The 24,532-nt window shown below is 35.3% G+C and overlaps 1 protein-coding gene across 7 annotated transcripts in view; it reads right to left on the reverse strand.

Annotated features, from left to right (window-relative positions):
• TBC1D5 (TBC1 domain family member 5) overlaps window positions 1–24,532 on the reverse strand; it is a 288,758-nt gene that overhangs the window by 114,195 nt on the left and 150,031 nt on the right. For all 7 annotated transcript variants that reach the window (XM_015618197.2, XM_015618202.2, XM_015618201.2 and 4 more), the window contains 6 exons: window positions 22,807–22,874; window positions 17,840–17,942; window positions 12,039–12,127; window positions 10,544–10,594; window positions 10,381–10,450; window positions 5,005–5,177 (listed from right to left, as the gene is read on the reverse strand). In XM_015618197.2, the coding sequence (XP_015473683.1) occupies window positions 5,005–5,177; window positions 10,381–10,450; window positions 10,544–10,594; window positions 12,039–12,127; window positions 17,840–17,942; window positions 22,807–22,874 (554 nt within the window). The remainder of the gene's footprint in view (window positions 1–5,004; window positions 5,178–10,380; window positions 10,451–10,543; window positions 10,595–12,038; window positions 12,128–17,839; window positions 17,943–22,806; window positions 22,875–24,532) is intronic.

The following is a 24,532-nucleotide window of genomic DNA, read 5'->3' on the forward strand; positions in this document are numbered from 1 at the left end:
CCTCAACAAGTCCTCTACGGAGAGACAAGCTGGGATCTATAGTCCATTAAAATCTGTTTTATATATAATGCTTTGTTTAATTCAAACAGCAAATAAATACTGGAAACCAACAGCAGTTCCAGATCCTAAGTTCATGATTAATTTGGTCCTGGACATTCAAATGAGAATTATTGCTTTTTTTAGAAAGACTTTGCATTTGCTTAGTCTTACCCATTTCTAGATAGTCACTGGCAGACACTTGCCTTTTAATAGCAAGGCCAGATTTTGGTGGTTCCTCTACTACGTGCACAATAGCTCAAAGTTGCTTTCATTGTAATTGCTGTCCAATTGATTGATGACACTGGATTAAAAGCTATAGAGGAAATGTAATGGGTTTGGACCATGTCATATATTATCTCATTTTCTTTTGGTGTGAGAATTCAAAACAGACTCAGACATCCTGCATGATCTTTAAAGTTTTCCTTAGCAAGACAGATCTTTGATCTACTTTTTCTGTAGGTCATAAAGATTTCTTATTCTGATAACTTGTGGGATTTTTTTAAAATTTTTTTTTCAGATACAACGAATATGATTTATGTTCTTTTAGTACACAAGTAAAATCCTTTAAATTCTCCCTCCAGAGACCAATCTGATTGCGCAAAAGAATACTGCCTGGTACCATAATGGCACGGGCAAGAAACTAAAACAGGTGCATGCCCCACAGCAGTGCTCACAGCAAAGCAAGTAAGAATAGTAATAGTGGAACAGCACATCTGCTGCTGACTCTATTGTAACATAACCTTTCCAACGCCATCTTCAGATCTACACTCGTGTCTAGTTCCCCTGCAACTTAGTTTGCACCCTTCTCTTTTGTTTGGTATTTCTTTATTTGCTGCCTGAGGTGGGCTTTCCTCCTGAAGTGCTGCGGTAGCCGCCCACAGCCTGAGCGCCTCTCGGGCAGCGCCTCTCTGAGTGATGGCAGCAGGGCAGAGCAGCAGCGAGGCACAGCCATTGCCGCCCTTCTGGGTCCTGAGAGGGCCCTTTTGGTATTGAGCTAAAGCCATCGTGAAATATTTACCCTCACTTCTGCACGTGCTTTATTGTCTGGTGGTACGTGCTTAGGAAGAGTTTGCTTTACCGGTAGAATACTGCCATCAGTGTGCATCATGATGCAGAAGCTGGTGAGTTTATGCCAATGTTTAATTTTTGTTCTTGAATAAAGCTTTTTATCCTTATGTCTTGTCATTATCTCTCTGTGTATTACTTCTGTACAACTGTATAATATATATTTACATGATCTGGCTGTACTTATTGTATGCAGTTCCATGAGAAATTCATTTGGCGCAATATAATTCAACTTCAGTGCATAAAATAAAGTGGTAATAATATTATATGGGACCTTTCCAATTGATTCATCTTTTCAGTGAAATGTAAAAGAAGTTGCCTACTACAAATTCCTTTAAATGGAAGATAATGTCCTAAAATTCAGGTACATGAAAACGTTCCTCAAATCCTGTCTTTTCTCAAGCTGAGAGCCTAACCTGCCTAATTTGTCCCTGCAAATACTGGCAACTGCAGAAAATGCAGTCTCATTTTGCAATACTTTGTATTTTAACATGAATTAGATGTAAGGGTCAAAGAAATTAACATCAGAGTACCAATTAATCTAGGACATTAATTATTGTTAACTCTTCTAATTTTAAAATTAAACTGAATATTTAATCTGTCAATCCTCTGGAATATCCAATCTTTATGTTCAATCCTAGCAATTTTTTCTTTTTATTTAGAGAAAGGTTTATTATCAGGGAGCATGTCACTGAACTATTAATGTAATCAATTCCATTTTATTTTCAAACCATTCTTGTACTTGACTTTACAAAGTACAAAATTAGATATGATTAGATAATTATTATAGTTTGGTTAGACTATTCACAGTACCACCACCAGAGTGAAACAGTGTTATTCTGCAAAACATTACCTTGGGGTCCAGGCTAGAGACAGGGCAAAGAAAGAAGACTGAGGAATGATAAGGCACAAACCCTTTATCTCTGTATTGCTGGTTCCATTTCAGCTGATATTAATAGAAGCTGGATAATTATCACAGGGACAAGCAGTGCTGACTGCAAGTGAATGAAAGTGCAGTCTCAAAATTTCCAGATACAGAAATTCCTGTGCTAAGGCTGCTGCTGTTTGTGACACCAACTTGAACTTCCAGAGCATGGAAGTATGGCATAGCCAGGACCCAGTATACCTTCCTGTACCTAACTGCGTTCTCTTCCCAATCAGGATTGGAATGAGACAGCCAGGGAATGTGAAGTCTGTCCACTGCTGTGCTCTGGAAGAGAAGGCAATCTACTGCTTTGAGCTAAAACTCCAAAACTGCAACCAAAATTAGTGAGTTGTACCACACATAATGAAATGCCTGTTAAACTTGGTCTTATAAGCAGGTAAGCATCATTTAATTTTTTACGTTTTATTGTAAAGGACAGTTTCTGAACATGGAAATGTACAACCAGCTGGGGTACCTGACCTCCCAGCAGAACAAGTCTCGCTAGTGTTTGAAAAATAAAAAGCATTTGAAAGGAAATATCGAAGGATAGAATCAACTGTATGAAAATGCAAATAATTGTTTTTGCCTTGCCCCAGAAGGCTTTAAAAGGATGCAAAGTATAAAACGCTGAATTTTAAAATAAGTGAACATTATAACTTGTGCAAGTTAGGGTAGATTGCTACTAAATACAGGCCTTTCATGTTGATTCTGTTCTCTAGGAACACCATAATATCTTTTGAACAAAGTTCCCAGTCTTCCTTCTACTGTTTGTATATTTTTGGGTGGTATTAAGGCTGACAGATGAATAGTTAATGTTGGTAAATCTTCAGCAAAACAATAAACTTCAATAAAAAACTCAGATGAATTCTGCAGTTTGATTAGGTTAAGCAATTATTGATAAACAATATAGTTTAAGAAATGCTGTTTCTAGTTTAAGAAATGTTAAATACAGGAAAAGATACATCATCTCAGACTGTCAGTTGGCTCACTACTGGAAATTACTACTCTGAAGAGTTCAGACATCATTAAAGGTGAGAATAATACAACATAGTCATGCTCCTTTCCCTTTCTTTTTCTCTTGCCTATATCAAATCAGAAATCCATGCAGGAAGGATATGACCTCAGAGGTAACTTACTTTCCTCTTCTGCCAATGCAGACTCTTGTCTGCATACCACCCATTTCTGAGAGATTTTCAAAGCCTGGTTTTAAAACATTCTGATGGTTTTTCCTTTGTTAATTTTGATATATTATTTTACAGTCTAACAGCTCCCTGTTTGTGAGGTTTTCCTGATAGTCAGCCTGAAGCTCTCTCTCATAATTCATTCTCTTAACTGTAAATTTCTTTATTCAGATTCAGTTCTATTTATGCCACACCAGACTGAATCTTTCTTCTGTTATTATAATATTATGTTTAGAGTGAAAGCATAATTTTTTCTTCCAATTATTTCTCTTACTGAAAGGCAAAATCTTAGACCAACGTGAATACCTACATTACAAATTATTTTTGCCCCAAAATACGTTTGCAAATTTATGAAGTTTAACTTATTTTTTTCCCTCTTTGTTTTCATAAATCTTCATAAATGAAACAATGTATTTTTGTTTTCTTTATACAGCCTATTTATTCATTACTACCCCTGAAGTTTATTAGGGACACTTGTGTTCTCTTTCAGACTAGTGAAGATATTAAGAAAATACACTATGCAAAAAAAGATTGTAATAGGTATATTTAATACCTTGAGTTTACTTGGCTTATTTTTCCTCCCCTATAGGTAACTCATACCTATAAAGTGTATTTAAGTAAGATTTGTAGAATTACATTTATCCTACTAATATAAGTTATTAATAAGTAGCTCAACTCTTCTCTTGAAAGTATATTATGTTGCAGCACTTTTTCATTTTACAGTAACATTGAATTAGACTTTAGTGTTAAATATTGCAGTTATGGCCTGACATTTACACCACCTTTACATTTACAGCCACCTTTTCCTTCCCTTTCTCTATTTTTTATTGAGTTATTACAATCCACAATTGCATTTGGAAATTCACACCTATAATTTTTTATTTTTTTTTCATTTAAGGCAAAGCCAATCTTACTTTAAATCACTGCAAAAACAAAACAAAACAAAGTGTCATTTTCTTTGTCCCTGCAACGGCACATATGGCTTGCTAACTCCTTAAGGAATGATCAAAATGAATCAAATCTCTAGAATTCCAGACAATGAAGGCAAGATTCTTGTTCAAAACCATGGTCATTTCACCATTACTCATGGTTCACTCAAATTGCACACCCTGTGTTGACCCAGACTGACTACAGCAGCTATAAATAGTTTGGATTCAGCGCTGCACAAACACATGAATTAGGCCACATCCAAAGTCACACCTGGCCCAATAATCCCCTTGGAATGGGGGTATACAATACACAACCAGCTGACTGGATATGAAGCAGCTTCATGGAAAAGGGAATACCTGGGCTGACTCTGTACACAGACAATTTATTATACCCATGCCTTTAATTTAAACATGCCCCTTCCCCTGTATTACCAACATTCAAAATCCTGTAACACAATAGGGAAAAGTTCACTGATGCCAAACTGGTGATAAAATTAAGTAAATAAACCACTCAATGCTAATAGATTTTTGTGTCCTATTATCCCACGTGTTCTTACAGGAGAGCTCCAAGTAGACTCTGTACTTGATTCAGAAAGTATGGGAGTCTTCATCAGGGTCTCTAATGCGTAGCTGAATGAACATTATCTGCACTGGAAATGCCAGTGTCACAACTGCAACAGTAGGGTGGCATTTACTGTTACATTACTGCAAAACAAATCAGTTCTAAGAGATAAGTACTTCTTTTCAGTCCCATTCCCCTAATCCAAAATTTAAGGGGAAAAATTTCCTAATGCAGTGAAACAAAAACCCTAAGGAATTAAATAAAATAATAATATTAATTAAATAATGCTATGCAAACACTTACAGTCCATAAATCTGTGGAGCAATTTCCAGTCGGTTCAGATGCATGTACAGTTCAATATCATGTTTCTTCAGCAGATGATCCTGAATTTGATTTACTTTTGCTACAATAGCAATAGATGGCCCCAAATCCTGTGGCCGTGCAAAGGGCATAGGTGTTATCATCACATCTTTCTCCTGCAGACACAGAAAACAGGATGAAAAAAGAACAACCCATTAAGCCTTACTGTCTAAAGGGACTGTATGCAGGAGATTTCAGCTGTTGTAAACATTGGCTTCCAAATAAACATAGTAATAACTCATTTCTTTTACAGCAGAAGACGAATTTCAAGTATCCAATTCTGCAGAAGGTATTGTGGGATTCCCTTTCCCAGGAGTGCCAAGGAGTGCCTGTCATTCTGCACATCAATTTTTACGTGCATGCTTTACTTTTCATGCTCTGACAAAGTGTTGGCAGCTTTATTTTAGCTTTAATATCAGCAGTCTGAGTCAGTCCAGAATAAAGCAGATGAATGGCAACTCAGTAGAGAATATATGCCCTCAGAGGACAATAAATTGCATACCAAATAGGAAGTAACTTATTTTCAAACAATCCTTTCTAAACAGGCTTGCACAGAAAATCTGGTGGCTTTACCTTAAAACCTACACAGCTTTGATAAAGCATCAGAAACTTCTAAAGAAAAAAGAAATAGAACAATGAGACAGCAGTTGGTTGGACCTGAGGGCTGTGCAAACTGTGCCATGATCTACAACACAACACACATCAAGTGAAAACCAGTGGAGTATTAGCATCCTTGAACATGACACTGCTTTAAATTCATTCTTATTGCAGAAGAGTGAAGTATTATTGAAAAAGAGACAGAATGCTAGAAAGAAATGCATCAAGTAATGAATTGCATTGATTAGAAAACATGTAAAATGAAGAATGAATAAAAAAGAAGGACAAGTCAAACCTATCAAGAGAAGGACAGGGGGGCAGAGAAATAGAGAATTAAACTGTTAGGAACAATGTTAAGGTTATAAAACAGAGGAAATTGGAACAGTAAGAAAGAATTTTGCAATGACTTTGTTAAAATCTGTCATTATGACCTCTGACCCAAAAGCTTCACTTTGAAAAACAGTTGCTGTTTTTCTGCACTTTTGCTCACTAAATAGAGAAGCATTATCCAGCTCAATGGGTTAGTAATTTCAGGAGACTTCACTGCATTTTACATTGTTTAAATACAAATTCACTTGTTTCAATATTGTGAAAATATCATTACTTTTAACATTCAATAAGAAAGAAAGTTTCTTTTTGTTGTAAAAGCTATTCTCAATGTCATTTTCTGTGGTTATTTCAAAATCACTTACAACATGGTTTAACATTCAAATGGGCAGTGAACATACAACAATGTCTACCAAAAAGTCTACTTTTCGTGTTCTTCTTTGCCTGAAGTACCTTTTCTTAATGACTACTTCTGTACTGCAGAAAACATGCTAGGATGTTTAGCAGTGACTTCAGGTAATATATTTCTATTTAAGGACATGATTGATTATAAATTGTATCTTAAAATCTGCTTAATTGTTGCTTTGCTATGGCAATTGTAGCAAAGGGACTGATCTGTCTATTATATTGTGATAGTTTAACCATGGTATAGTGGTACCAAAACATATTCATTTAAGATACTCCTGCAAATCACTTGAAAAAAGCTCCCTCAGACTGTCAAATAGAGCCCACTGACATGGCATGTATTTATCCAAAATCTTTGCTATTCTTACAAACAGGAATTTAAAATAAAACATTCAGTGTCTTAGAGGCCAATAAGCAATGTTGTTACTTCGTTAAATACTGAAGGTCTTCACAGCTGCAGGTACATTGGGAAAGGATATTTCTCCTACCTTATTTTTAAAATTATTCTATTAAATTCCTTCTTACCAAGCTGGTCAGCTTTTGTACCCTGCATTTTATTTCTGCATTGTAAGGCTATTTCCTGTAATTTTAGACCCATTTCACTATTTTATTGGTCAGATACGAGAATGCAAAATATTGAAAACAGGTATCCATTAATCTCCTTCTATACAGAATACCACTCTTAAAGCACGAGATAGTAATATTGCCTTAATGTTAAATGTCAGTCTATATTAATTTTTTTCATAAACATATGGATTTATCTTTGAAACCAATCATAAAAGTCTGTAACTCTATTTGTAGACAGTATATGTTCTATCATTTGGCACACATCTGGGGTATGAATTTTATTGTGGTTTATTCAGATTGACTTTAACTTTGGCTTGACCACTTCATGCACTCATAACTCTGATGACTCAGAAGACCTGTGTTTTTAAGCTTTTCTTTATTACAGGCATAAAACCTTATATGGAAAGCTCAACATCAGAATCCCTCTGCTTATTTGAACTTGTAATATGAAAAGACTGGCTATTACTCAGTTGAGTCTTTACACCATTAGTTGTCTGTGGGTTTCAAGCCATCTTTATAAAATTACAAGACAGATTATTAAACCCTGGCTCAAGTGACGAAAGATTGTGAATATCAAAACTAATGCAAGCTTCCTCTGTGCCAAAAGTGGAGTTATTTGTCACTTGCAGCATTTGTGCACCTTGGCATAATGCAGCACTGGCACATTGCTGACTGTCAGGCTGACTGACTATCAAACATGGCTAAGTGCATCCAATAGTAAACGCTGGCTTGCTGTTTCTAAAAGCACAAGATAAGTAAACGGCACCCATCAAAATGCAGTTTATCAGCAACTCAGAAATTAACCCTATTAACAGAGAACTTCAAGGCATGACAGAATCTGTGAGGAAGCAGCTGCAGCCAACAACAAAGCCTTGCCTGTCCATGCCTCCGGATTCCACCTACTTCACCAAGAAGCTTGGTGGATGACTAGAGTGCAACAAAGTCATGTCTGTTGTCTCCTCTCATGCAATTTGGTTAAGAAAATGACAATACCTCTAGTCAGCTGAAATTGCTCCAAAAATCACATAGCTGGTGTGAAACAAACAGCCCAAACAGAAAGATGCTCAAATAAACTAATAAAACCAAGCCGCCAGAATGTTTAACTAGAAATGACTCACAGTGCCTGTGCCTAAAGCCAAGAGGACAGCACATTAACGTGTCCCTGCTCATACTCACTACATAATTATTTGCCACATGAGAGAAAACACCCATTTTCTTTTTGTGAGCCTTCAGGTCTTGCAAAAAAATTTGAGTGCATGTGTTAAGTCATCTATTACTAACATGAAATATAAATGATCAATACTAAAAGGATGTGATTCACAATAAAAAGAAAAAATGAGGGATGGCTCAGAATGTGCTATACTGTGTATAGGAGAGCACCAGGTTTACTCCTAAGAAGTTTGAATATGAATAGCAGTGAAATGCAGCTGAGAACTTTTGCTAAGTATTAGGAACAGAGTCATCAAGTCCTGTCATAAAACATTATCTACCACAACACGAACTGGAATGGCTGGTAGTCAATACTAATACAATTTATATATTCATGCATTTAGGAAACAAACGCTACAGCAGTAAAGATAGGCTAGGACATAGTACACGTATAAACTGAGGACAGATTTCTCTCATTAACCACTAGGGAATGGAGTAGCTGGAGAAGCTCCTCTAATGGCAATTGGGAGTAATGGAAACAACTGTTAGATGTTGTAAAATGTAACATGTCTCTCAGAGCACACACTTTCATTGCTTCCTTTGTGAAGATTCACACTTTACTATGTAGCTAACCCTCAAAGTCAGGATTGTAAAAGGCATATGTACAAGAAAGGATTATTAAAGATTATACATCTTTGCAAAGAAAAAGAACAAACAACTAGATATTAAACTATTCTCTTTGCACTGTTAATTTTGTATGCCATGAAAGGACTAGAAAAAGCAATGTAAACTTTCACCTTCTACCCAAGCACTGCAAATCTGTAAGAAGACCTAGTTATTTCTTGGAATAAAATTCAACCTCAGACTTTACCACCTCTGTCACAGGAATAAGAACAAATACATTTGAATACACTGTATTTTGAAAAGCTCTGCTCAGAGAAACATATCTTACACCCTTGTTATTGAAATAAAAATGTTATATAGTAACTGCATAAAATTTGTATCTCATATGCTTTATACTTAGCTACTGAAACTACATAAAAATCCAAAGAATTTGTAACTGTAGATAGTTTAGGCTAAGATGTCAATTCCCCATATCTGATAAAATATATGGTAATTTAAATATTTAAATAAAATAGATGGTTTTACATGAGTCTTCAGTGAACTTTTTCTTCATTAGACTGACAAAACCACCATTCAAACTAGCACTCCCTAATTACAGTTTGCAACTGCAGGTTTAGGTGCACACATATGGACATCCAGAACCAACAAAATTCTCATGAAGTTTTTGCTAACTCTTGATATTCTCCCCATGTTTCATGTGAAAAACTCTGAAGTGAATCAAACTAAAACTAAGTTTGTAGGCCAACTCTTTTAGGATATAAATCACTGGAAGTCTTGGCAATACCCATAATACTGTTAATAATATTTTGCTAGGGCCTCCATATATACACTCTATCATACAAATGATTTTACAGAATTTAAAAAAAAAAAGAAAAAAAGAGAAACATAAAGATGGAAAGAGACAAGAAAAGAAATAAAAGAAGTAGTCAAAGGAAATCTTGAGCAACCAACTGAGGGAATTGTCCTTCCTGCTATGAATGAAAAAATTCAGGCAAGGACTAGATGGTCTCTAGAAGGTCCCTCAAAGGAGAGTTCTGTAGAACTAAACTTACAACACTGCAAAAGCTTTCTTATGAAAGCAGCACCCTACTAAATTCAGTAGTGCCTGTACAGATACACAAGAGAGCTGAAGGCACAGACATCCCCTCTGAATATCTTGAGGTTAAGAAGGAAAAAATTAAGGAAATGGAATGATGATGTCAGGGAAAGATACACCCTGACTTTTGACAGAAAGTCTATGGTTAAAGTTTTGGTTTCACAGCAAATTGTAATCAGCTGAAAATATTATGTTAATACTTTACTTATAGGCATTTATGTACCATGGCATTTGCACAGGTTTTGAGCACACAGATGTGCCTATGACAGGCATTCTTTCAAATGCTATGCAAGGGCATCAGTTACATACAGAAAAATCTGTGCTTGTACACTTGGCTTTTGATTACCAAGTGATCGTTCAACAGAGAGGAACTCTCACCTGAAAACATCCCAAATTCTTATGACCAAATTCTGAAGAACCTTTGAAGATTGTAAACTTGTTTGAGACTGCTTTAACCAAGTTAAGAGATGTCTTGTTAGCTTTAAATAACATCAATCATATTAAAATCACATTTGCTTAAAAACACAGTAAGTACATTTTAAAGCAATATTTACCTTCTGACTGTCATGTTCAAAAGTTGAAAACCAGTGTTCTGCTGTTTTCATAAGACGTGTGAACATTGCGCTGGAAGGGAACAACCCAGAAACTTGGTGTTAAATAATGGTGTCAATTACAAATAAGAGCAAATTAAATGTAAAGAAACTTGTTAAAACTTACTATGCATCATGTTCCAGATATTCAGGATTCAAAAGAACTTTCATTTCCTCACTGAAAAAGGCAACAGTGAACAATCCAAATGTGAATGTTTATTTTTGGTCAGCGTTCTGCATGTACTATTATGTATTTATAAGCCAACTTTCATATAAAGTGCAAATGAGAAAACTAGCCTTTTTAATTAAAAAGAGCAACTCCATTGAACAAATGAAGTCTTTCCTTTTTATAAAGATCAAAAACAAATTAGCTGCCTTGTCTGCACTACAATGAAGTAACCATCTAATTATTCCAAATAACAAATTACTGAATGTCACAATGTATTATTTGAATATGCTTGATCTAGAATAATTGATTGCTGCACAATCTATCACTGTTTATCCCAAACAACAACAAAAAAATGGTTACTGGTCAAATATGCAGTATCAAAACATTAATTTATTTTGTTTTAATAGCCTGTATTTTTATTGTACTTTAACAGCAATTAATCAGTGACAGCACCTCTTTTCCATCTACTTTGCTGCTTAGCTCTACTTTTTCAGTGGGGATAGAACAGAATGCTGTACATAACACATGGTTATTTTAAGTTGTTTAGCACTGAAGAGCATCTTCTAGGTAATTTTAGGATATCTAAGGACAGACATTGAATAAAAACACACACTTGTAAATAATCATCTTAATGCTTAACTGCCTTTGGGCAGTCACGTTGAGGGGTATCTACAGAGGTTATATTATACTGCACACATAATTAAATTAGGTTTTATTCACTGCTGGACTCCAGTGTGCAAAAAACCAAATGAAACGTCCTGAATATCACAAGAATTAAACTAGTTTCTTTTTTCTTTTTTAATAAAAACAAAAGCCTTACATATGGGGCAAGAATAAAGGCAGACAACCATGTGATACAATATTTTATATGTATGAGTTTGATTGCATGCATACACACATACACACTTTTGAATGAAATGGAGGATCAATAGCTAAACATAATGTTGCTACCAAATCATAGAATAGTTAGGTATCACAGCTACAACACTGCAGGTGATGAAAGAAATATCAATCCCAACAATTTGCCTTCAATGATTATTTCCCCCTTTAAGATATGAAGAAAGAGAGTCGATGGTAAGATGCCTATGAGTGGAGCTCACTAATCTGTCTACTCTCTGCAGTGACAAAACCAAAACCACTTGTGGCAATAAGGATGGGGTGGAACTGCAGGTAGGCATGTAAGCCTTGAGATTAAGGTTTTCCCTAGATTTCTTGTCTCCCTGTTTTTTCACCAGCCAATGTCTGTGAAGGGGCCAATGTCTAAATCTCAGAAGCTGTAGTAGGAAAGATGTAATAAGGACATTCCCATCAAAGCACAAGGATGCAATGATTTCTGCTAATAATTTATGAATTATAAACAAAGAATTATGGAGCACATATTTATAAGCTATGGCTCAGCCAACTAATTTTTTAAAGAAAGTGGATTTTTATACAAATAAAATGCAATGCTTGCCTTGGTTGTGCAGCTTCACTGGCATGCGAAAAAGCCTGGTGGTCACAATGTAGGATAAAGACAATGGGAGCTAGAAGTTCATGCATGCCCTAAACATAAAAGGAAAAGCAAAGTATATTTAGATTTTCCAGTCATATAATAGTTCCTAATTCACAGCATAAGGCAGACAGCAATATTAGGTGCAGACTAAGTAAAAGCATGAACATTTATTCACACTGTTAACCAGAATGGTTTCATAATCAATGGCTTTTATCTTAAATTCTGATTAAATTCAAGTGTTTATTCTTCTGTAATATAGAGAAACAAGTTAGTCTCCCTTTTTCTAACACAACACACAACAAATTGGCAATGGTAGGCAACCCTGCACCTGGCAGTTTACTTCAAGATCTATGTTCATAAATATGAATTTTATTTATGATAATTATAATAATGATCTACAGTACAGAGATGTGCAATAGGGAAAAATTACAAAATGTAAAATTATTTTGTATTTTATAATATTCCAAAACCATAGATAATAGTGTAACAGTAGGCTCCAAAGGAGACAAGAGTAGCTATTTGGGAAAGAAAATTAAACTTTCATTTCTAAAGACTTAAGAATTAAAATGAGTTTTTGAGGTTTTTTGGTTCTCTTTCTTTTAAGTTGTTATGTCAATATTCAAAATAAATTCATTAAACACAATGCACAGCAGACCTAGTACTGTTGTACTGCAGAGTACTACTTATATATGCAATCTATATTCAGATACAGAAAAAACGTAGAGATAGGCAGGAATCAGAACACAAAAAATGGGTGGGCAGCTGAGGACTTGGGCTGGCATTAGAAGCATGGCTGGGCCTCCAAGGAGATCGCCACCAGGATCCCAGCATTGAGACTAGGACAGCAGGTAGGAGCTACAAAAGCCCTAGGCTGGGGCAGGGGTCAGCCGTACAAAAGAAGGGAAGGGAGCCCTTTGGTGATGGAAGGGATGCGGGATGAAGGATTGAGATCTGTCTGCCTGCCTCTGGACACATGGATCACTTTAAGGGGAGGGAATTCCTCTCCTCTGCCCAAAACCACCAGTAACAGCAGGTGTTTGACACCAAGTGCCCAGGCTACCCCTGCTGGGCCTGGCTCTGGATGGAGTCCTTGCTCAGCTGTAGGAAGAACCTACTGCCAGGAGTGCTCCAGTTCAAGGGTGCAACTATATCATCAAGTGGAGCCTCAGTCCCAACTCAGGGAAGTGCTCTGGGCAGACAGGGGTTCCAGGAAGACTATCTCATCTATCCTGCTGCAGATGGAGCACTGGCGCTCGTCCATCAAGCACATTGACATTTCAGGTTGCTGTCAGGAATCAGATGACAGCTGATGGGTCCTCTGAGCAGTTCTACTTTTAATGGTTGAAGCTCCAAACCAAGAAGCCTCTGCACTTGCTTTTCCAGCCCCCTCAGTGATGGACAGACACAAACACTGGAAGCGTTACACGCATGTGAGCTAGCCTGCTGCTTTGCTGGTATATTAGCTGATACTCCACACAGCATCTGAGGAGCGTTCCACACCAGTAAGTTATCTTATCAACTTCATTTGTACTGACCAGATCCATTAACTACCCAAACCCTTGAACTCTCAGTGGAAGTAATGGGGATTTTCCTTAAGTGGTCTGAATTGACCCGAGAGGTAGATGTGGAAGCCCTGTCTACATCATTAACTATTTCAGTATGCTGGGATTTTTGACAATTTGGAGAAGAGTTTTGATGATCTCTCTGTATGCCATCAACTCAGATCCTAGGAAATCTAATTTTAATTTCTTCAGGATTGAGATGACTGTTAGAGCCTCAAATGCAGGGCTGAAGTTTGGATGTTTTCTTTCCCTTCCTATTTCTGACCCTTTAGGTACAACTTTAAAAGATGATGCCTAAAGAGAAATTCAGAAAGTAAAAACAAAATAAACCTAATATAGCCATGTGATTTCAGAAGCTGATGTAAAAGACAAGAAATGGGTTAGATTACAAATCCTCAGGTTTAGATTTCTTAAAATATTATGGTCATATCAAAGGAGAAAGGTCCAGGATTAGACAATATGTAAGTGGCAAAAAATATTTAAATAACCAGGATTGTACTTTCACACATACGCCCTTGCTTAATTAACAGTTCTGCGTCTAATCTTTTATTCGCCCTGATACACTAAACATGAAATAGGAGAAATGGAAATGCCAAGAAACTTGACTATCTAAAAAAACTACCACCTAAGCTGTAAACACATAAGCAGAAGAAAAAGAAAGAGGACATAAAATAAGAATTAGTTATAAAAGATAAAAGCACATCACACATTCTTCCAACATAATAATATATCAACTCTATAATAAAATAGAATCATAATGTGGCTGCCCACATATAACAAAACCAAAACAAACAGATGATGAAATATCAGGATTTCAAAAAGATACCTCTGATCTTTCAGTTACAAGAGTACTTCAAATGTTTAGAGATTTTTAGCTTGGCAAGAAAAGCTACCAGTGTAATATGCATACACATATTTTTTCAATGCTACAGTTTACTAAAACTCTTTAGTGTTAATAAATAAGTTGACAGAGCTCAGATAATTTTATGACACTTCCCAGCTACAACAAAATATTGATTTCATAATACAGTCTATGGTTTAGAAAGAAAACCAGAATTATAGCATTTTCACAATGACAAGTGAATCAATGCATTTCAAAATTATATTGACTTCTTTAAGGGCAATCAAATCATGAACAAACAATAGTTAGCCTAGTGATTTAGCTTAATTTTCATCCTTGCAGTACAATTAGGACCAGAATTTTGTCACCAGTCTTACAGAAGAACTCTAAGAGTAGCTTTTACATATTCTTAAGTACAATACACTATTCGCTTTAGATTTTATATTTAGAGCTGCTATTTAAAAATTCAGTGATCCCCGGGAACATTCTGCCTTTAAAATCTGTAATACAGCTCCATAACGTTCTCCTCCATTAGACTAGGGATAGAAATATATTTTTCCTCATCAAATAAAATGTTCCTTCATGCTGGCCAAAAATCTCAGAAACCCTACAACAAAGAAAACTTGCATGCATATATGCATATTAAACAAAAATTATTGATTGCTTCTTGTAATACTGTATGCTGATGCTATGTAACAGTTTCAACAGAGTGTTGTAAGTGTGTAAATTTTCAAGGAACTATAACTTTTTCCAAATATTTTGGAAGATAACATTGGGTAGGGACAGAGGCTGACAGACAGAAGTATCAGTCTTTATTCACTGCCCAAGTTTTATAATTCTAATGACAATTGTATCTTTTGTATGTGGTCAAGTGAGACAGAGAAATTCTCATGGATGACAACAGGACCAGTCCCCCTGATGGAAACTGTGTATGAAGACAATCTCCTTCATCTGGGCTTTGTATACAGGTCACTGTGGAGACAACAACTTGCAGATAATCTGCTACAATGAATTAATGGTAACCTTCATTATTTTTTCAAAAATATGCTAGGCTTTGCTGTAGTGGAAATTATTATTATTATGGAAAGTGGGGTAAAAACACTACATCAGGGAGACTGACTATTAGCTAGGTATTTGATAAAAGAAGGAAAAAACATATCCTGTTGACTACAGACTATTTCTTTTCAGCTAATTCAGAGAAGGGTAATGATGGACATGAAAAAAACATTATCCAGCAAGAGAGGAGCATGGGGACAAAAAAGGAGGATCTTACTAATAAGTTAAAAGGAGCATTTTTAAAGACATGCAACCAAACAAACCCACCCTTTTAAAATGAGGTAAGGAAAAAGTAAAGTTCCTAATAACAGTAACACATGTCCACAACAAGAGAGGAAAACCACAATCATTTACTATTTTGTGGACTTGGCACAGCATTGCAAGACTTGGGTGATATAATGAACATGATTTGAGAGCTTAAATCAACAGTTTTTCATGTTTCAAATTCATTTAACTTTCTGCACTTCCTCTCCTCTTCATCTTGTAGCAACCCCTTCCTTGGAACTACCATACTATTGATGCACACTAGTTCAAAACAGAGGTAAAGAAGTTTTCTTTGTCAACAGCCTGTAGGCTCACAAAATTGAACCTGTTCTTTTATCTGCCTGTGTTCATTTAGCCCACCAAGCAGTCTTTATTAAAGCTGAGGCATCAGGCAGTCAAAGTTCATTAATACCATTTATATAATCTCTGCAGTTTCAATTAACTCAGCAAGACATTCTACTACATGATAACAGTCTCATTAATTCAATAAAATCCCATAACTATTAACAATATGGTCTATGTTAAACGGGGTGTCACCTAGTAGAAAATAATAGCTTTAACAGCTTGTGATGAAACACAGTGCTTTTTTAAAAAAAATTTGATGTGGCTAAATATTCCATCCCTATGTAGAAAGGTATTATTTCTTGGTAAGGAATCAAGAGGATTTTAAATATGAGCAGAGGGTAATTAAGACCTTTTAAATCATATCAAAGAGTAAAATAATACTTCTTGTTCAATAAATGATAGACTAAATTAGCTGGAATGTGCTCTTCCATTCTCCCATCATCAGTGCTCTGGCCTATATTCACTAGACAGAGGAGGCTGAATACTGTTAAGCATTTTTTTTAGCAGCACTCTTCAAAATACAGATCCTAGATCTCATTTTTCTTGTTCTTATGCAAGACTATTCCTTGCTCACTGTCTGCCAAACATGAGAAATAACCAGTTGATAGATGTTTCATATGTTTGATAACTATACAGTCCATTTTTATATAATCTCTAAGAAATTCTTCAGAAGTAAATGTTCCTTCAACTCATATGCCCTTTGTTTCCATGAAACAACCCTGTTGTTCCCTGGCTTGAGGACAGCATGATCACAGACCACGTTTGAAAGCATAGATTGATTTAAAAAGTCTTCTTATTTACTGAATCTCTATATTTTTGCCATGACAAATTTTCTATCTACCTAAAGTTGGTTCCTCTACAGTTTATCCTTTGTTTGTGCACACAGAGTACCCCTCGGTTTGTCAGTCTCTACTCAGCCTACAGATAAATGTGTGAAGAAACAAATACAAATATACTTTGGTTGATATTCTGCATATTGGTCTTACTATATGAATACAGTATCGTGTTTACAATTACTTCAAAACCTTCAGAACAAATGTTGAATTAATTAACTTACTAACTCTGTGGATGCAGATTTTATGAAACTTAGGCTTTCCTTACCATTTTATCAAAAATGGTTTCAGCAGACTCTCCTTCAAGTAACTCTGTAAAAGTGGTATTTTGTAGCACCTTTGTCCTTCACTCAAGAGGATTTTGTCAGCTGCATTGTACTTGGATGGTACAAGGTTAGACAAAGATCTTTTTGCTAACATACTGCATGGCTTTAACCCTTTGGGGAAGAACTTAAAACATTATATAAAACTCAAAATAGTAAACTTTGTCTAAATTTCAGAAGTCACTATGCTTTTTGTTTATTCAGTACCATTTTAAATCCTGCTGTGTACTTTCTTTACCTAAGCAGAGAAAGCCTTTTGTTGTTTTTTTCTTTCTTAACCAATGACAAAGAAAAAGATGTTTATAAAGAAATTGAAAGTTAGAAAACTTAGCAACCTTAAAGAAAACAACTTAAGGTACTGTGTTATGAGGAAAAAGCATATGTTATTCAATGAGCTTACTTACCAGGCAGCTGACAAGTGGCTCTTTGATTACTTCAGCATTATGATACAACTTCAGATACAACAGAGCTACATTATTGTCAAACCATATAGAAAATGTTGAGTCAATGAATGCCACCTGTACAGTACTTTCATTACCTGTTTATAAAGCAACTGCTCATTTTCTCTGGCGTAGCAGAACAGAACATCTGTAAGAATTTTCCTTACATTCTCTTGCTGGAAATACTGCATTTCAGGAAAGCTGAAAATGAAGCAATACAGCAAAAGTAAACAATAGAGTGCACAGAATGCCAGTTGTTGGTCTTCTAGAAGGAGGTTTCAGTTAAGGGCATCTCCCTTGTCTGCTTTCCCCACTGCTCTGCGCTGCTAGAGTTCAATACTACTAATGACTGTTACATTTGTTTTGCAACCAGAATTATGAACCATGTTCTTTAATATATACCAGCCTGCTACACAGGTATGATGATATCACAGTTATATTTAAATAACGAATCCCATTTAATCTCATTAAAGCTAGACATCTGCAAGAATGAAATACAATGGAAGAAATGGAAGAATGGACGAGAGTATTTCAGAAGATGCACATATACAAGGGTTCAATATTTCTTTAATATTTGAAAAAATATTACCATTTCATGATGAGATTATTTAAAAATCTCATAATTGACAAGAAAACCAGTACCCTAAAATCTAGTATCTCTTACTGGTATCTGTTTCGATACAACACAATTAGGCATTTCACTGTCTTTAACAGCTATTGCAAATAAACTTTATAGTATAAAATAATCTGGCTGTGCAAATATCCTAAGTGAACCAGAATGAAATGGACCTTGCGTGAGAATAATGAAAAAAAGCTTCTGGGAAAATCCTGTTACATGCATATTGGAAAATGTAAATATTTCCAGTCTCTAACTACTCTGAAGCAAGTCTCACATGTGCATCCTGTTCCTTGACTCTTGGAGATAGGAAACAGAGTAATTATGCAGGACGTACTTAAAATTAGAGTAAGTGCACAAACAAAGGTGTTTCCATTGCTATGGCAGAAAATGTTTCATAAAGCAAACACCCCAAACCACATTGCTCCACAGCTATACAGAACAATAACAAATAAAATCTGAAAAGGTGGAATATTAGAGAGAAAGGAAATGGTAAAGTTGGACAAAGAAAAACAGAAGAATACTTAAAGACAACAGGCCTCAGGCTAGAGTGTTGAAATAAAGGTTATAGTATAGTCAGTTTTAAAATTAAATCACATAGTTTGAAATAAGATTTCTTCAAACAAATTTCCCAGGTCTGAGCTACAATGCTGTACTTTAGACCAGTTGTATTTAAGGCTAATGTAAAGCCTGTCACAGGGAAACAATATAGGAAATTAGAATAAATTACTTTAGATAAGACTATTAATGTTGCTAATCACTGTGGTCATCTCACAGAGGTGATGACAGGCAGGCACAGAAATAGGACTAATTAAGGCTATAAAAGTGCTTTGAAATCCTTGGATGAAGGAGCTGCATCAAGAGGCAAAGCAGAGGAGACACCGTGGCTTAAACACAGTGATGCTGAAGTCCTGAGAGAGGCACTGGGATGAGAGGTGTAACGTTTTCCTGGCACCTGGTGGAGGTAATGGTAGACCAACATTTGGAAACTTGTATGCACTTGTGCTAATCACATTACTGTAAAGGAAGGACACAGCTGAGACCAAAAGTGCATTACAGCAGATGGCAATCGACATAATTTAGAGGTTTGAAGAGATTATTTCTGAAGGACTGTTATTCAGGCCTGCCCTATGAAATTTAGGAAGAGAAGACTAACAAAGAAAACTCAAAAATACACAGAGATATCTGTGAGGATCTAGTAATACCAGAGATTGTGACAGAAAGGATAATAATGAACTTAGGAATAAGCTGGCTGAAGTATTAATTATACTAAATGTAAATAGAAGAGATCATGAGGGAACTATCAGTTCAGGATGGATTTTTACAGAAAATGTCATTTTATGATTAAAGCTCTGTTTTAAGAAGTACAGTATCCTCAAATCAGCAAGGTAAGAATGCTTTTCATGAACATGAGAATATTACATTTAATTGCATCTCTGAGAAAGCCTGCATAAGGACATGGGAATTCTCCTAGACTGTTTTACCACAACTCTACAATTGAACAATGGTGCATTCAGGTCCCTGCTTTCTAAAAGTGAAGGCCAGTGTGAGTTAGATACAGCTTTTTAAAACATTCCTTTAGCTGATTTAGGAGTCCCTGAACCAGAGGCAGCCAGAATTCGACTCGAATTACAAGAAACAGGCTGGCAAACAAATAAACAGGTGCACAAAACAGATTTGATGGCAGACAGAAACGGGGATCGTAATCAATGGATTGCTGTTTCTTATCATCTCTTCCACATACTTACGAAGGATGTAGCTGACCAATGGCTTTTCCACTGCCCCTTTTATTTTTAAATAATTTTTTTAATTTTTAAAATTATTTTTTTCTTATTTAGGGGTTGGAGAGTTTGGAGCCCCAGCACCCACCCCTACTCATCTTCACACACCTTCCATCATCCTGTGATTGCTACTCCTGAAGCAGAAACTAAGTAGACCAATATATAAAAATACTACTACAAAAGAGAATACATCAACTTGATCTGTCTACTGGAAGTGTCCCCTAGGCATTTTAGTTTCTTAAAATACTGGAGAGAGAAGGAAGGTAATGACATCTAGCCATTTGCAACCCAAGATGTACACTGTGATGCCAACAAGTAACCTTAAATGCTTTTGGATCAGTTAATCTGATGATTTCTATTCCTCCAAAATATTTTAAAAAAAGTAATTTAAAATCATTGATCACTAATGAGTTGGGAGTAACAATATCCTCTCCTACCTATAAATATTAGAAGCTGTTATATTTATGCAATGGGCTGAAAATTGTACACATTAAGGACTGGATTTCTATCATCTGACTTTAAGAAACAAAAGTTTTGTTAGATACCGGTGAGCTAGAAGCCTTTTATAATTACTGAAGAAAACGGTACCTCTCCACAGTGTGATTTATCAGACAAAATCTATATTCATAATTTAGGAAAGGATGATTTGTGTCCTAGAGTTCTACAGGTACACAGACTCTAAAGCATGATTAATCCAACTGTGAGTATCTAGGCCTCACAGACCCAATAATTAGGTGAGATAAGAATTCTCAAAATGCATAGGAACAAACACACTTGAACAAACTTTATTCCAGTTGCCTTTAGACAGCAAAATCCTGAAGTTTAAACCAATTTAAACCAATATCAATTTTAGGAACCTAATTCTAGCCACCTTTCCTGTTTATTGTTATTACACTTCAGGGAATTCTAACAAAAGCATTATAGAATAATTTTTTTACTGCTTTGATAGCTGGAACTCTGGTTTGCTACTCTGTGTGCAGTTAGCATAACTCTCTACAGCATTATATACTTGATGCTGTGGGATGATGGAGGACTCGGCTAGATGACAAAGAATATAAAAATATTCATTAAATAAGAAACAGCAGCTAGAAAGTAGTGATTATGGAAATGGAATATAATAATTATTTTAACCTTTAATAAAAAGCATTGTAAATTAATGATGAATTTTAAACTTTTAAAATTCTAACTCCAGGGATTTATTTAAAGAATGTAAATGTAAAGAGAAGGTTTTTACATTCTAAAGCCACAGAAAGAAAAACTTACTGCTTCTTAAAATAATTGCAGTTTACAAATAAATACTTAAGTGTATGTAAAAATGCATACTCTGCTTTATGATTAGACAAACAAGTGTACATATAAAATGGATGTAGCTAATCAAATACATTCATGTCACTGATAAATTTTGCTTCTTCATTGCTTGACTTATTTTCCTATTGGTGACACAATATATACTACTATTTTTTCAAGTACATATTATTTTGTATAAATGCATAAATGAAAATTTCTTTAGTCACTATGACTGATACTAGTGAATACTACTCTGCCATTTGCCACAGTGAGAGCCTAGAATTTGTGTGTATATACATATATATTTAAATAATAGTCTTACATCCACCATAACCTCCATACAACTTTTCATTCTCCAATTATAGTTTAGATACATATATATTTTAATCTTAGAACATCCTGAACTGTTTCCTTTAACAAACAAAAAATACCATCTGTTGTGAGAATGCACATGAAAGTATACTCAGATTTTAATTATACATCTTATGGCAAAATACATCCAAGAATGGGTCTAGGGACGGACATGTAAAATATTTGAAAATCAGACTGCAATGATTTCTTCTGCATGACTTGGTTCCTGTAAATGAAAATGTGTAAGCTTGGGATTTGTAGAATCTACGACTATCATCACTTTTTTCAAGTTATAAGAAAAAATATTTGCAATACAAATATTCACATGGTAAAATTTCACATGGTAGCAAACCAGTAATTGAATTTAATTACATTCACACATTACTCAATGCTTGCACTCTGAAAAGAAATATTTTCAGGAACTGAGTGTTCTAACTCGAACAAGTTTCTAAACAGGAATGACCTAAGGGCCAAGCAGATGAAAACATAATCATAGTAATATCAGGACAAATTTTAAAAGGCATATATGACAAATAAAACTAGAATAGTGATAAATAAAAACAGATCCTCTCAACGTCTATAGATGAGTGGCATTTCCCTTACTAATTACAAACAGCTTTTTATTCTTGATTGTATTAAGTGCTGAGAATTAGGAAAGTAATCTGCTCGATCTTTCATTATGATCATAATTTAGTTAAAAGACCTTTCAGTTTCTCTGATGTTCTCTTTGCTTCATACATAAAACTACTTAAATTTCACAAGTAGTACACCTCCTAATATCTTAATTTAGAAGAGCTTTTCTTCAATGATACCAATAAATCTCCAGGATTTAATATTCAACTAGATTGTCTCATTTTTCACTCCATGTAAGTTGTATTTTTATACATTTAATGTATGTTTCCACACATTCATGTTCAATAAACCTGACATTTACAGTAACCAAAGTCAAGAAAACATAATATAAAATATACCGCATAAAAATGCAGACTATAAATTTATATATAGAAATTTCTCTTAAAGATCTACATACGTTCTCGTCACATCTTGTTCAATCATAGCTCGAAGCTCTTTATCCTGGAAAAATTTATTCCAAAGACTCTGAAATAAGGAAAAATAATTGTATGAAACCAAGACTTCTACTAATACTTAAGGCATATAAACTACATCAGCAAAGTACTGTACAAATATTAACTAATTAATCCTCAACATTCCTGGTAGACAGGTATATCAATATCTTATGGGAGATAAAGAATGTTGCAGACCAGCACAACATACCTGAGAAAGTCAGTTTGAAAGTCAGGATCAGAAATAACAACATTCAAGTTCCTGGATCCTTGTTCTAGGCTCATAGCATTTGCTCACTGCATGGCTGCAGGTTTGAGAGTTACTTGTTTGGGTTCCAGGAAGAATATTTAGAATGGCAGAGTTAAGTCAAACTTATCAGAACCACCAACTCAACTGAAAAAACTTCTGTTGTTCACACAAGGAAAAAGGTCTGTATCACTGGTCTGTACCATACTTCTTCCATGAATGTATGGACTTTAAAGGGAAGCTTCTGCAATATCCATAATAAGAAATTGTTTGGGAATAAGCTAGTTTGGTTTAGTGGAGACAAAATCATATAAGGAGTGTATGACAACCAAATACCTTTACAAAAATGACACCATTCTGAAGACCAAGACTGGCCATTCTAAAGAAATTATGCTAGGAAAAGCCAGAGTATTTAAAGCTCACTATCAAAATAAAAAATATTAAATAAAATAATCTGAAGTAGGTTTAGCTTCTTCTGTAGCTGTGCTTATGACCATTTTCATTCTCCTTTGTTTCCATGCCTTGCTTACAAATATGTTGTAAAAGCTAACCCAAAAGAAGCCAGAAAGTGCTGTTAATTGTATGCTCCAGAAAAAGTATTGGAAACTGTATCCTTTATTATAAAGGGATGGTAGCTTGATCAAAATACAGATTGAGCAAAATACAGATGGAGCAAAATTTATAGCAGCTTTCATGCAGGTTAGGTAAGTTTTCAGATAACAGCAGCACCAGTGAATGAAACACAGTACAGAGTCTGTACAATACTTTCACAATTTCTTGCCTCCCTGTAAACAATTATTTGCCATGGTGGCTTATGCTCCACAGAAAGAAAAGAGAAAGTAAATAAATGCTATTATGGGGAGGGAAGCAAAATAACAAAACTCCATGTTAATTAGTTGCTATATTTGTGTTAAAACTCAGAGAAAACCCTAAACTTCAAAAATATTTCTGTCTTTAATAACGCCTTACATACAGTGACTACCTTTTTAACTCTCAACTCTTTTCATGCAGCTAGACCACATTTTGGAACTCCCCTGTACCTGCTGCACCCTGGCCCACCAGAACACAGGAAGCAAACAGAAGCTGTATTGTAAAAAAGGATGGAAAAATCAGGACACTAAATGGGTGTAACATTAAGTCACAGCAGAGGCTCAAAGACATTTTGTTCCTCAGTCCTATGCCTGATTTGGTCAGCAGCTTTGTTCCATAGATTAATCCCTGCCACACACTATGACATGTTAACCTTTGTTTTCTATATCCGAAAGACACCACAGGCAGAAAGCAGTTTGAGCCACTGTCTATAATCATAAACTACAGCAGAAATGTTTTAAATCTTTTACATTTGACACAACTCTCTGTCCAGCTGGATGCAAGAATAGTTTGATGATGTGCATAGTCATAACAGCTGCAGAGCTCTCTCCTTCTAAATTAAATAAGGAGCACAG

This window comes from Parus major, chromosome 2 (assembly GCF_001522545.3).
Source record: "Parus major isolate Abel chromosome 2, Parus_major1.1, whole genome shotgun sequence".
NCBI lineage: Eukaryota > Metazoa > Chordata > Aves > Passeriformes > Paridae > Parus > Parus major.